General features: G+C 38.8%; 1 protein-coding gene across 1 annotated transcript; it reads right to left on the reverse strand.

Annotated features, from left to right (window-relative positions):
* Positions 1-496: 496 nt before the first annotated feature.
* On the reverse strand, positions 497-983 carry LOC308248805 (U6 snRNA-associated Sm-like protein LSm4; the record flags this gene model as incomplete). The annotated part of the gene is made up of 1 exon (XM_080669108.1): positions 497-983. The coding sequence occupies exon 1, from the start codon at positions 914-916 to the stop codon at positions 497-499; it is 420 nt and encodes a 139-aa protein (XP_080525234.1). The 5' UTR covers positions 917-983.
* Between the last annotated feature and the right edge of the window lie 12,644 nt (positions 984-13,627).

Genomic DNA, 13,627 nt, shown 5'->3' on the forward strand with positions numbered 1-13,627 from the left:
GGGGGAAGGTTCTACAGATGCATTAACACACACAACCTTCCAGGGATCAAGTTGGCTGCAACTTCACAAAATCAAAACCAAATAATATTTCCAACTGTAGAAATGCTGGCTTAAAAAAAAAAAAAAAAAGGACTTAATGCCCTGGCCAGTGTGGCTTGGTTGGTTGGAGCATTGTCCTGTACACCAAAAGGTTGCAATTTCAATCCCAGTCAGAGCACATATCCAGGTTGCAGGCTCCATCTCCAGTCAGGGTACATGCCGGAGGCAGTAGATCGATGTTTTTCTCCCATCGATGTTTCTCTCTCTCTCCCTTCCTCTATCAAAAATCAATTTAAAATTTTTTTTAAAAAAGACAACATAAAAAGGACCACAAAATGCATAGGTGGGGTCCCCCAACACCTGCCTCTTTTTTTCTGTTCTGAACAGACTCATGGACTGGAGCAGACATGCAGCCTGTTGGGGAAGGGCTTAAGTCTCTGGGGGAGGCAGGGCCAGCTCACTGTTTGCACGCCTGCCTGCCGGGCTTCTTTTCTGGCTGACCTCTGCCAGTGCCTGAGATCCCGCCTCTGCCACGGCCGCCAAACACACCTCGTCCAGCACCCCCCATGCCTCGGCCTCTCTGCTGCTTCTGCTGCTGCAGGCTACCACAGCCACGACCCTTGGCCACCACCTCCTCTTTGACCATGTCAATGATCTCATGCGGGATGCGCAGGTACTTGATGGTGCTGCCGCGGATGTAGCACTCGGGCATCCGCCAGAACTTGTCCCCATCCCTAGAGGTGCATATCACCTCGCGCAGGATGTTGTTCATCCAGTTGTCACAGCTTACCAGGTGCCCATTGTGCGTCTCCCCGTTTTTAAGCTCCACTAACATGGGGTGATTCTGGGCCGTCCTCAGCAGTGACCACGGGAGCATGGTGGCGGCAGGGACCTGGCCCGCCGGTCACTTCCGCCGCGGCCGCCTCCGTTCACGCGCCCGCCGGTAGCCACTCCGCCGCGCCCCACTAGACTGAATGGAATGGCCAAAAACTACTCTTTTAAGCTAGTCTTAAAAAATATGCACTTAGGGACTTAAAATAGCATATTTTTATTCATCAAATCATTTTTAAAATAGGCTGTGAATGAGGACTTAAACGTGCTTAAGAAAATATTATTTATTCTGCAAAAGAGTTACTATGGCCTAGAATACAAACTGGTCCCTGGGGACTGTTTGGAAGCCACAAGCAGGAGGAGGCAGAGGCCATTGTCCTCCTCCCTCTGTGACAACTCGAACCTCCTCAGCCTTGGCCTGTCCACTTCTGAGGGACCGTCCACTGAGGCTTTTGCAGCCTGAACATGACCGAGATGTTTGATTTGAACAAGGCAGAAAATCACACAACTAAAAACAAATTTGCTATAAGGGGGGAAAAAGTGCTTTGCTTTCCAGATTTTATTTTAAAACATTTATTCAGGCTTCTCTATGATTTCAAGCCCCACAGCCCAAAGGCATTAAACTGAATTGAAGCTTAATGGCCTGAAAAGTTGCCTTTTGAATTAAAGCACATTCAGTTACAAAGCAGGGAGGGGAGGGCATCTGCAACTAATCTGAAAATTCCATCTGATCCTGGACTTTGAGGACACAGAAATAGCCAGAAGAATACAGTGCTTTTAAATCACATAGGGGAGCATATGATTTCTGGGAGCTGGGTTTCTGTACCAATGCCTAGTTAAGGGGCTTTCCCATTAGTGAAGAATAAACTATAATATAGAGAGGTTTAGATGGGCATGGAGAAGAAAAAAATAAGCTTTTCCAGATTCTCTTCTCACTAAGTTATTCACTTACTATGGAGGCAAATTCTACAACCTTTCATTTTATAGGTAAATGGGCCATTGTTCCCAGACCAGTGGGCTCCAAAATAGGAATGATATACTGGATACAGGTAGAAATTTTTAATTTTTTTATTTCTGTGTGCTACTTCAACCATCTTTCTAAATTTTGTGTTTGGTATGTGTAAAATACATGTGACATCTCTTAAATAAATAAATAAATAAATAAATAAATAAATAAATAAATGTACTTATATTGGGGTGCTTAATTAAGAAAATCCAGAGACAGCTCCTCTAAACATTTTATCTGAGTCACAGTGAAGTTGTTTTAAATCTTAGTTCATAAAGAAATCCCTTGAATGCTGCAGGTGCAGCCCCCACAGTTCAAAGAGCCTGATCAACAACAGCTCCTGCTGGGTTTTCTGTTATTGCATCCTGATCCTTTACCTTTCTTTAAAAAAAAAGTGCTATTGTGCATTAACAATGGTACTATTTAAAAAAGTACAAATAGTTGAGTCCTGTGCAAATCTGCAAATATTTAGCATCAACTGTCACTGTAAAATATGTTTATTGGTGTTAGTGCAAAAAAAAAGAGCAACTCTGACATGATCATGTTATACTGGACATCCCAGTTATTATGGTAGCATAGATTATCTCAGGAACAGCGATATGCTTACCATCAAAGTGAACATTTTTCAATCTGCTATTTTTGAAGAGCTATTTTTTATCTCTGTACAAACAGGATATCAATTATAACTTTCTTTTGTTGATTACCTGTATTTCCTTTTTTTAGTGTAAGTTGCCTTCATGGTTATTTAGCAAGTGGTTCTTTGGAGGTAAGAGAAATAAAGCAGGGAGCAGAAAAAAACTTCCAAAAAACTACACCTAAAATTCTCCAGGGGAAAAGAGAAAATATTGCATCCATGAAACAAGAACGAGCTATAAAAACAGAATAAACAAGGATGAGCTTTTAAGGGGGAAAAAGAAAAGAAAGGAAAGATAGCCAAAATAAAAAATCCAGTAAGAAGACTGGGAGATAAAGTCAATAAAATCTTCTAAGGAAATAGACAAAGAAAAATTTAAGAAAATTTGATCAATGTAAAATATTAAACAGCTGATAAATAAAACTGACAAAAAGAAAATGATTGGGAGACAATTCTCAAATAAATAATATAAGAAACATTCCCAGAACTGAAGTTTATAAATCTGAGAAATGAAAGGCCCTCTGAGAATCTAATATAATCAATGAAAGATGTTCACAGAAGGAATTTTAGATCACTCTGGATAAAGGGAAGATCCTAATAGCTTCCAAATGGGAGACCCGGCACAGACAAAGGATCAGGAATAAGAATGGCATCAGACTTCTCAAAAGCTACATTGGGGCCTACAGAACAATGAAACAATGAAGATCATATTCAATTAGCATTTCATAGCCAAACTATCATTCCAATGTGAGGGTAGAATAAATATATTTTAAAATGAGATGAAATAATCACTTCTCGTGAGCTTTTTTCTCAGGAACCCTTTTTTGGAGCAAAACAAGAAAGAGTTAAATATGCACTTCAGCCAGTTTGTCTCAGTGGATAGAGCGTAGTAGGCCTGCGGACTGAAGGTTCCCAGGTTTGATTCCAGTCAAGGGCACATGCCCGGGTTGTGGGCTTGATCCCCAGTAGGGGACATGCAGGAGGCAGCCAATCAATGATTCTCTCTCATCATTGATGTTTCTCTCTCTCTCTCTCTCTCTCTCTCTCTCTCTCTCTCTCTCTCTCTCTCTCTCCCCCTCCTCCCTTCCTCTCTGAAATAAATAAAAATATATTTTTTTAAATATGCACTTAAAGAAGATAGGTAATCCAATGTAGACAAAAGGCAAGGAGAATCCCAGGACCACAGGCCTCTAGAGCCATGGTCAGCAAACAGCGGCTCGCGAGCCACATACCGCTCTTTGGCCCCTTGAGTGTGGCTCTTCTACAAAATACCACGGCCTGGGCGGGTCTATTTTGAAGAAGTGGCGTTAGAAGAAGTTTAAGTTTAAAAAATTTGGCTCTCAAAAGAAATTTCAATCGTTGTACTGTTGATATTTGGCTCTGTTGACTAATGAGTTTGCCGACCACTGCTCTAGAGCAACTGACTCAGATTAGAGCAAGAAGATCCAGGGTCCACGTGAGATATTTCCAGTGCGAAAGAAATCAAAGGAAGGGGAACCTGATAGAGTGTCAGATAGGTTAACCTTTAGGGAAACTGGACAGAGAGACATAAGAGGGTATGGAAAGATCTATTACTGAGTACAAAGAAAACAAATCCAATGAAAATCAATAAAATTAGTAACTCTGGGGAAAGTGAAAACTTATATGACAGAAGAAACGTAATCATAGTACACTCTTGGGCTCAGACAAGAATAATGGTAGTCATAGTTTTATAAACTCTGAAATACTAATTTAACCAAAACTAGTGGAGAAAGACTGCAGGGTGGTGTAAGAGAGCTAAGTCCTCTCTGTCAGAGTCACAGTCAAAGGTGCTGAGTAAAACTAACCACTCACTCTTATTTAGAAATTGTGGAAGTCATACCAAATAACAAACAAACAAAAGAGCCAAAAGAGCTCAAAGCAGTTGAAGGGTGGAGAACAGAGCTTTATTGCATAATCAATGAGACATTTCCTCTTCCTGGGAAACTTTTATGGCTCTTACCTAAAGATGAACACCAATTCTGATATTCTACTACAAAGTGCCTTAATTCTGTACTTTAAAAAGTAGATTATCATGTTCTTGTTAAGCATTTAATATCAAAAGGCAAAGAAATTCCTCCCATCCTACCCACTTCATCACAGGCCTGCCAAGCTCTCTATGCCAAGATGAATGGACCAGACTAGACACTCCACTGGCCTGAATAAAATATATACTGTCTCTAACCTGCCAATGGATTCTTTCAAAAGTTCCTGGGCCAGTTGTTTGAAATATGAGAATGTTTTTTTCTGCATTATCCCTACCCCAGGAGATATGTTTTAGATGATTACTTATCACAGGATTCTGGATTCTGCTCCTTGGGTCGAGGAGGAGGGAGATTGGATGGGGGGAACAGTAAGTTAGATGTAGGTTATTGTTAAGACTGAGCTTTTGTGTTAGATGGTAGGTTCATGGATACTTATTCACAAAATTATATTTATGAAAAAGTAAACAATAAAAACAGGACCATTGATAAGAATATGTCATGAACCAAAATTATTAACTCATTTCTACATACCAGAAACACAATGGAGACAAAAATCTATTAACCCAGAATGCTGTTTAACTCCTGATAATTCAGATGGCACATTGCCTATATATTCATCAATTACATGCAATGAATATTTATTAAATAGCTCCTAAGAAGTAAGGTATTAAATAGGTCCTAGGGTTACAGTAATTAATAAAGGTAGGGCCCAAGACCTGTGGGTATTAGAGAATCACCTTTATCTTTCAGAATTCAGAAATTATATTTAAATATCTAGACCATTTCAAATGTTTTTAAAACATACACACAGCAGTTCCCTCAAACATCTCATATAACTATTTAAAAAAAGGAAGGCAACAGTAAAATGGATTAGGAAAAGTATATATATATATATATATATATATATATATATATATATATATTATTGTTGACACTTGTGAAAGTAGATTTAATTGGAAGTTCCAAAAAAGTCTAAGCAATTTTGATGATGCTGGTCCTTCCTTTTCCCTTGACACGCATGCCCTTGAGCACTGCTTTACGCTTATTAGTCAAGATTAGGGACATAGTTAGGTCACAGATATAGTGGGTACATGTTAATACTGAGAAAATAACTAAAGTCTCTAGATTCTCTTTACAAAGAAATATATTTCCATTATTTTTTGATTGTTCGTTCTTTACACACATTCTTTTCCAGAGTTTCTCTCTAGTTCTCTTGAGTTGCTTTCTTTCATTCTAAAAATGTCTCTGAGTTCCTTGATTACAAAATAAGTTTTAGCCCAGAGGGATTCTGGTTTAAACCATTCTCTCCACAGCTCACAGACCACACACACACTCACCCCACATACACCTGACAGCTGCACAGTCAGCAGTCTCAGACCTGAAGTTCATGGTCATACATCAGGGGCAAGGCTTCACATGGGCTCATTCAGAGAAAATATACTAACCCTTAAGTTACAACTTTGCCAGGGGCTGGGACTGCAGGTAGGTGGTGCCTGGTTCCTGGTCCCCAAACACATAACCTCATCCCTCAGAATAACAATGCTATAGGAGATAGCAAGGTAGTTAGAGGGAAGATCGAAGAGGAAAAATTTCTCATTATTTGAGAAACACTAACATAGCACTTACTCTTTGCCAGCTCTGTTCTAAGTGCTTTACAAATATTAACCTGTGAGGTAGATACTATTATTCACATTGAAAGATGAAAAGATGGAGGCCAGAGAAGTTAGGTAACTTGTCAAAGATCACACAGCTACAAAATGAAGAATTTGATCCAAGCAGTCTGGCTCCAGAGTCTGTGCTCTTAATTATGACTCTCTGCAACATCCTTGAGCCTATTCTCTACCTTCCTAACCCTGGGATAATTAATAATCTGTTTTCATTATCAGAATGAATAGAGTGTGGGTGGGGAAAGTGCTTGGGCTAAGCCCAGAATCTACCTTTTCAGGCAGGCAGAGGAGCAGAAGCTAGAACAGGGGAGTCAGGGTTTAAGATCTGTAGAGTGAGAATCTAGTACTCCCTGGCCAAAGCATGCTTGGAGATGGATAATGCTGGTTGCCAATGTGGAGGGAGGTGACTCCAGGCCTGGAGGCCATTCATAAATAGGAAATAAGCCAGAAGTAGAGGTTAAAGTCTGTCTGAACTGATAAGAGGACTCTGGCTATCTGTGGATGTAGCACATTGGAAAATGAGCCAAATCACTGTCATCAGAGAAGCATATAAGTAGCATTAAGACCTTGGCCTCTTTTCCTATTCAACTCAGTGAATGTTCATGAAGGCCTTCTATGAGGAAAGGATCACATTCAACAGAATAAAATAAGGATATGGCCCAGATTTTTCTCATCTCAGTGAGTCTTTACATTGAACTTGACTGTGGGCATGATAGGCATGAGGTGTTTGGAGGGGACCTCAGCCACCAAGGCCCCTTGAGAGTGCTGTCAGCACAGTCTGCAAGACTGAGAGCAGCAGGAATTCTGGAGGGAAAAATAAATGGGGGGGTGGGGGGAGGAAAGCAGCCAATATTAGTCAAGATAAAAGAAATCCACAATAGGAAGGTCAGCCACTCTAAGAATAACTGTCCTGCAAAAACAAAACCAGGCCAAATAGAACGTCTCCTACCTCAGCCAAAATCATCTGCCTTTTGAAGTTAATGTTATGTTCCGGCTTTGTTTCTGTTTTTTTTTTTTTTTTTTTTTTTTTCTCCTTTATCCCTTATAGGTTCTTCTAAGGTAGGCCATTCTCTGTGAGAAGATATATGTGAACAAGGTTTCATTTGACATCTGTTTTCCAACTATTAGATTTGAGGTGGTTATTTTTAGAATAAAAGATCATTTAAGAAATAATTAGGTGCCCATATATGATACAGACTAGATGGTTTTAAATTTTTTTAGGATTATGTCTAAAATAATTCAGACTGATTGAAAAGTAGGAGAAAATAATGTAGATTTGAAGTTTATTAAAAGGACCAAATATTTAAAAATCAGCAATATAATGTATCTGTGTGTACCTCCATTTCCCCATTTGCATGATGCACTGTCATTTGCAAAACATGACTCCCCTGACTGGGAGCCAGCATGAGCAGTTGGGTTTCTGGGAGTGGTGATGTGGTGATGGATTTGCTATGATCCACCCTCACCCTTTCTCCCGTTTCCACCCATGATGAATGGACACCATTACAAGATGGTGACTGGGGTTAGGAGTGCACCTGGGAGAGCTCACCTCTAAGGGGGAATCAAACGCTGGACCTTGGCCTCTTTTGTGTGATGCTTTACCCCTACTGAACCAATCAGAAAAATAAGGATGCTTATCACTGGCTTGCCAAATGGAAGTGCTGTGAGAATGTATTTTTTAAAAAGAAGGAGAAGGATGAAGAAAGATGGTAGAAGCTTTGCTTTCACAGTAAAAAAAGCTTTACTTTCAAATACCAGCTAATATTACTATAAATCAGGAACTGAGGCAATGGCATAAAAGCTGTTTCTGTAAGTCAACAACTGGCTAGAGACTACATGTGTCTATAAAATAGGTTTCATACGATCATGTTTATTTTAGAAACGTCAATACTAAAACAGCAGTAACAGAAAGTGTTTTTCCCCTTAGTTTAAGCACTGCTTGAATATGCATTATATCCAGCCAGGCAATAACTGAACAAATTCCTTTCTTAAATGTCCCCAAGTTCAAGTATATGGCTTCGAGCACACCACAAGCTTTATAAAACAGCCTAGCTTTAAGTGTGCAATAATCGCTCATTTCCTGGCCATTAATTCAGACATCATGCAATCAGTCAAAGGCATCCATTTTCCTCTGCTGCTATTTTGGGGACTGCTGCCCTATTGTCATCCCTGCCTGAGACCCCTGACTTAGTCGTCTTTTAATTAGAGCCACCAAGAGTGACAGGCGGAGCCAGCCTACTGAGGGTGATCCATCACATGGCTCATTTTGCTCCCTGGCCTCGTAAATGACAGTGTATAAACAGGACATCTTGGATATCAAGATAGCTGCTTAAGGAAACAGAAGAACAAATGGTGACCACCTTGTAAGCTCCTTCCCTGTGATTATAAGCTCTAGTCTAGGGCTGTATTTACTGACACAATATTTTGATTTATCACCCAAATAAACTTTACCAATGATGATGCTATCAAAGATGTTTTCTCTAAGCTTGCCCTTAAACAAACTGATGTCATAACCTAACATTTGTCCAAGGTATTGATTCATATACTTACACTGAGCAATTGGGCCAATTTTTAATGGAACTGCTTTTTAATTAAATCCTTTCCACATTGGTCAACAGCTATAGTCCCAGTCCTAGAAAATAAAATAAAATAATCAACTCAATACTGGTAGGCTTTCTTTGTCATTATAGAAAGCACTACAAATTAGCCTACAGAATGTTACTATTCAATGATCTTTTCCAGGTAAAATTAAAAAAGTTATTTATGCCTGATTAAATATAACCTTATTTTTACAGAGATAAGATAAATAAGACCCAAAGTTATGTTAGGTTGGAACTCAACTCTATACCTATGTGGTGAGCCAGAGAAATGGAGTCTGGAAGTGATGAGGGTCAAGAGGTAAATACTTAGTATTACCTTCTTGGGATTTGTCCATATCTGGGAAGGTGCATGAAGTTTTGGTCCTCACACTCAATATCTACACATGGCCAGAAAGTTAGATGAAAGGCAACTAAAATAATCATGTGGATGAAGCAGTTTTCAAAAAAAGGAAGACTTAAAAAGTTAAGACTCCCTACCCAATAAAGTCTAAAAGGGAAACTGTATTAAAGCCTATGAAATTAAGATAAATAATGAGTAGGCTACCATGATATACTTGCTCATCAAATCCAAGAGATCAAATTTTAGACAAAATCCAGCCAACCAGGGCATTTCACATTAACCCTAAACTTACAGAACCGCCAAACAAGGGCCTTGGAATTTGTATTTTAACTAATGTCTCAGATGGTTCTTATGCTTAGGCAAATTTGGGAATAACTCAAAGTAGAGGCTACAAACTCCTAGGGTGAGTAATATTAATTGCAAAAATGTTCTCACCTGTTCCACTGTTTGTCATACATATGCCAATTATCAGTACACCGAACACTCGGATCCCCCCGAAGGATGGCTGGGGCTATTTATGGATAACAACTGACCCAGAGGTCACCAGCCTCTTCAGCCCAGGGAGACAATAAAGGTTCAAGCAACAGTGTTTGACTGTGACAAGCTCAGCCTCCTTCAAAATGTACCTGTGGTTTCCCCAGGTTCTCTCACAGGAACATGTTCATTTAAAGTCTTCTTCTTAAGCCACAGGACGTTCAAGGCAGTCATCACATGGCAGCTGCAGCTCCTGGTGGCCTCCTGTGTCCCCCTCCTCTCTCTCTCTCTCTCTCTCTCTCTCTCTCTCTCTCTCTCAATGCCCTTCTCTAAAGCCCTGTCCTTCCTTTAGACTGCAGGACCACAATGGCTGGAGGAAAGGGCTGGGACTTGTGCTACATTCCCGTTCCTGGCTTTACTTTTCCAGGACTGCACTGCTAAAGGCAATTCCCCTAAAAAGACTTGATTTTTACCTGCTTGTCAAAAAATTTATTTTCATATTCACAAGTATCACTTTAGGTAATATTCCCAAGCACATAAGGGATTTTTAAATATGTTTATTTTTCAATTACAGTTGACGTTTAATGTTGTTTTATATTAATTTCAAATATACAGCGTAGTGGTTAGACCATTATATAACTTACAAAGTGATCCCCCGATAATTTTTGCACACATCTGGCACCATGCACAGTTATTACAATATTATTGACTATATTCCCTATGCTTTACTTTATATCCCATGACTATTTTGTGACTGCCAATTTGTACTTCATAATCCCTTCTTCACCTTTCTCACCCAGCCCCCTAGCCCTCTGGCAACTCTCAGTTTGTTTTCTGTATCTATGAGTCTGTTTTTGTTTTGTTTGTTCATTTATTTTGTTAAAAGAGAGAATTTAAAAAAAATATCTAGAATATAAATTATTTTGTCGAATTTCAGCTTGATGGCATTTGAAATACAGAATCAGTAAAATGATGGGGCTTCTGCATCGTAGGAACCACTGGGGAAAGAGCATGCCTTTCCTGGCACTTGCATAAGCCAACAGCAAATGGAAGACATTTACAGCTTAATGAATATGGTACATAGACTTCTAAAATGTACTTGCATTTCAATGATCTGTATTAAGTGAATATGTTCTAAGTAAGAGCTCAGTTAAACTAGAACCATAAATACAACTGCTTCACAAACCAAATCTAAAAACTCCAAAGGTCTAGGGTGAGTGTAGAACCTTCAGTAGTGTGAGTCAAATTTGATTCCTTGTTTTTTGGTAATTCCACTGCGCTAAAACTATCAACAAAAGGCAGAGGAAAGACCCCAAATCAATCAATGATAGATGTTGATTTGCTACATAGAGAACCCTACAGTCTGAAAAGTCTGGAAGGACCCCTTCCTGGGTAATGTAGACCAAGAGAAGTTTCTGCTTGGCAAAACATTCTCATATGCTAAACAAGTGCATCAACTGTAGACATTCTGTTTACAACTTAATTAAGTTTACTTACTAGTAAACATCAGGGTCAATTTACTACAGCCACGTGACTCCTCAAGAATTACATGAGTTTCATAAAGGGAAAGGAAGCCATCACCAAACAGAGCCACTCCCCTGCTCAACCTGTTACCTTCAAAACACGTATTGCCCTCATGTGATGAGTGTGTAGGTCTTTGATAATGATAATTCTCCTACTCAGATGATTGTCCAGGAATGGGGTGCACTCACCCTATCACTTCTGTTTCTCCATATGATTAAAGTCTGGCCACTTGTGATGTGGATCCTTATTTAGAAAAGGGAATAGTTCTCTAAAGATGTCAGCCCTGGTCATAGGTACTGATCAACCACTTTTCATTATTCAACATTTTGTACTACAAGACCCTTTTCAAAATAAAATATGAGACAATATATTTGTTCATCTGGTGTGTTTTGGGCCCTAGACATACATCAATGTTATTCTCTTTTTCCCCTTTAATTCATTGGATAATAGATCTTAGTGTTGAAATGCTTCTTTCAATTAAACTTGCAGTAGATCTAAAGATTCAGGATTGTAAACTCATTACAATGGGAGTAACATAGGAGAACAATACCATTGCTGGTGGCCCTGGGTACCCAGATGTAAGGGGGGAATTCCTTATAACAAGTTTCAAATTTAATCTTTGTGTGAGATGATTCAATTCCTGGGAAGAAGACAGAATCAGACATCAAAATGCAATAAAAGGAACTCTGAGCATGTAAAATCAGTAGTGGTGAAATATTTAATAAAAGCCAAATATTGGACTTGGACCTGGAGAAGAAGACTTTGTTTCTGTTGTGACCTGTTGGGGGTGAAATGGAAACCCCCAGTCCCATGTTGAGCCAGACAACAGAAAGTGGCCACATAATCCAGCTCAGACTGTGGTGAAAGACAAACTTGGGGGGTTGGGGAAGGAAGGGAGGAGTGTTCATTCCCAGAATATTTTACCTGATTACTTAAGCCTGACAACTATTTGCCCTATTTAGCAAATAAAAATACTAAATATTAATTAAATTTGTATTTTGGATAAGAAATAATTTGTTAGTATAAATATGTCCCATATAATACTTGAGATATACTAAAAATATATTCTTTCTTTATCTGAAATCCAAATTTAACTGGGCATACCATAATTTGTTTTTGTTTTTGTTAATTCTCATCCAAGGATATTTTTTCATTGATTTTTAGAGAGAATGGAAGAGGGAGGGAAAGACAGAGAGAAACATTGATGTGAGAGAAACACATCAATTGTTGCCTCCTGCACAAGCCCTGACCATGGCCTGGGCCAGGGAGGAGCCTGCAACCAAGGTACGTGCCCTTGACCAGAATCCAGCCTGGGACTCTTTGGTCCACAGGCTAATGCTCTATCCACTGAGCCAAACCAGCTAGGGCTGGGCATACTATAATTTATCCGTTAACTCTACCCGTTTACTGCCACAAAAGGAGACCACACTTGAGTCTAAGATAAGAAACAAAATTTGAATTAATTTGTCTGGTTCAATATTACCTGAAGACCAAGAGTCCTAAAGCAGAGAACAGAGATTTGGTACAAAGGAAAACCTCTTGTTTTTTCTGTAAAATAGAAGGACATTGAATGTTGTGATGATGGTTTTATTTTTGTTAAATTTCCTTGAGTTAATATAATATAAAATCATAATCCTTTGCATTTGTAGTAGCCTGGGGAAATAAGAATGTCATCCCTATGGGAGTTTATGTGCATTTCTAACAAGACTACAGTGACAAAGGACTAAGTACATACCACAGTTGTATTTAACAAGGGAAAAAAGGATTGTCAATGTGGCCCTTGTGATTCAAAATGGGCAACCTTAAGGTGGGTTTATTTATTGTTTGGGGTTTAAGGTTTGGTATGTAAATGTGTGCATTTGAGAGTTTCTCTGTTATAATAGGGTAAATCTCAGAGAAGCATTGAACAGTGCACTGATAAAAACAAATTATTTTTAAAATCCATGATAAAAAATTATGTATTTTTTAGAATGCAGAATACATATATATCTTTTTATAAATAGCAACCTGTAAGGACACAGAACACATTTATTAACTTGTACTAAAAATACCAAGGTGACTCAAGATCAAAAATTATCATATATAATTCATTCCCAAATACACGGACTATCTTTGAGACTAAGGAAATTACCCAGCCACCTACTATATTTCTTGAGTATTCTGATGTTTTTTAACATATGTAAAATCCTATTCTTTCTCATTATGCATCAGGAAATCAGAAATTATTCCAAAGTAAAAGTAAGATTGAATTTCTTTATTACACACCTTAGTCTCTCTTTATTTATCTAGAGATCTCTTAAGCACAAGAACATCTCTTTGTTTTTTATGTCCCTGCAACCCGGCAGTGCCTGACTCACCATAGGTGCTCATAAAGTTATGCTCAGTGGATGAATCAATGATTCCAACAAGATTTTTTGGAAAATAATTCAATACTATAAAGTGTCAACTGCCTTTTAGCATAGGTTTTATTGGGTAAGATTTTAAATGAGGTGTGTGTGTTTTTTAATCT

Source organism: Plecotus auritus (genome assembly GCF_963455305.1).
Source record: "Plecotus auritus genome assembly, chromosome: 5".
Taxonomy (NCBI): Eukaryota; Metazoa; Chordata; class Mammalia; order Chiroptera; family Vespertilionidae; genus Plecotus; species Plecotus auritus.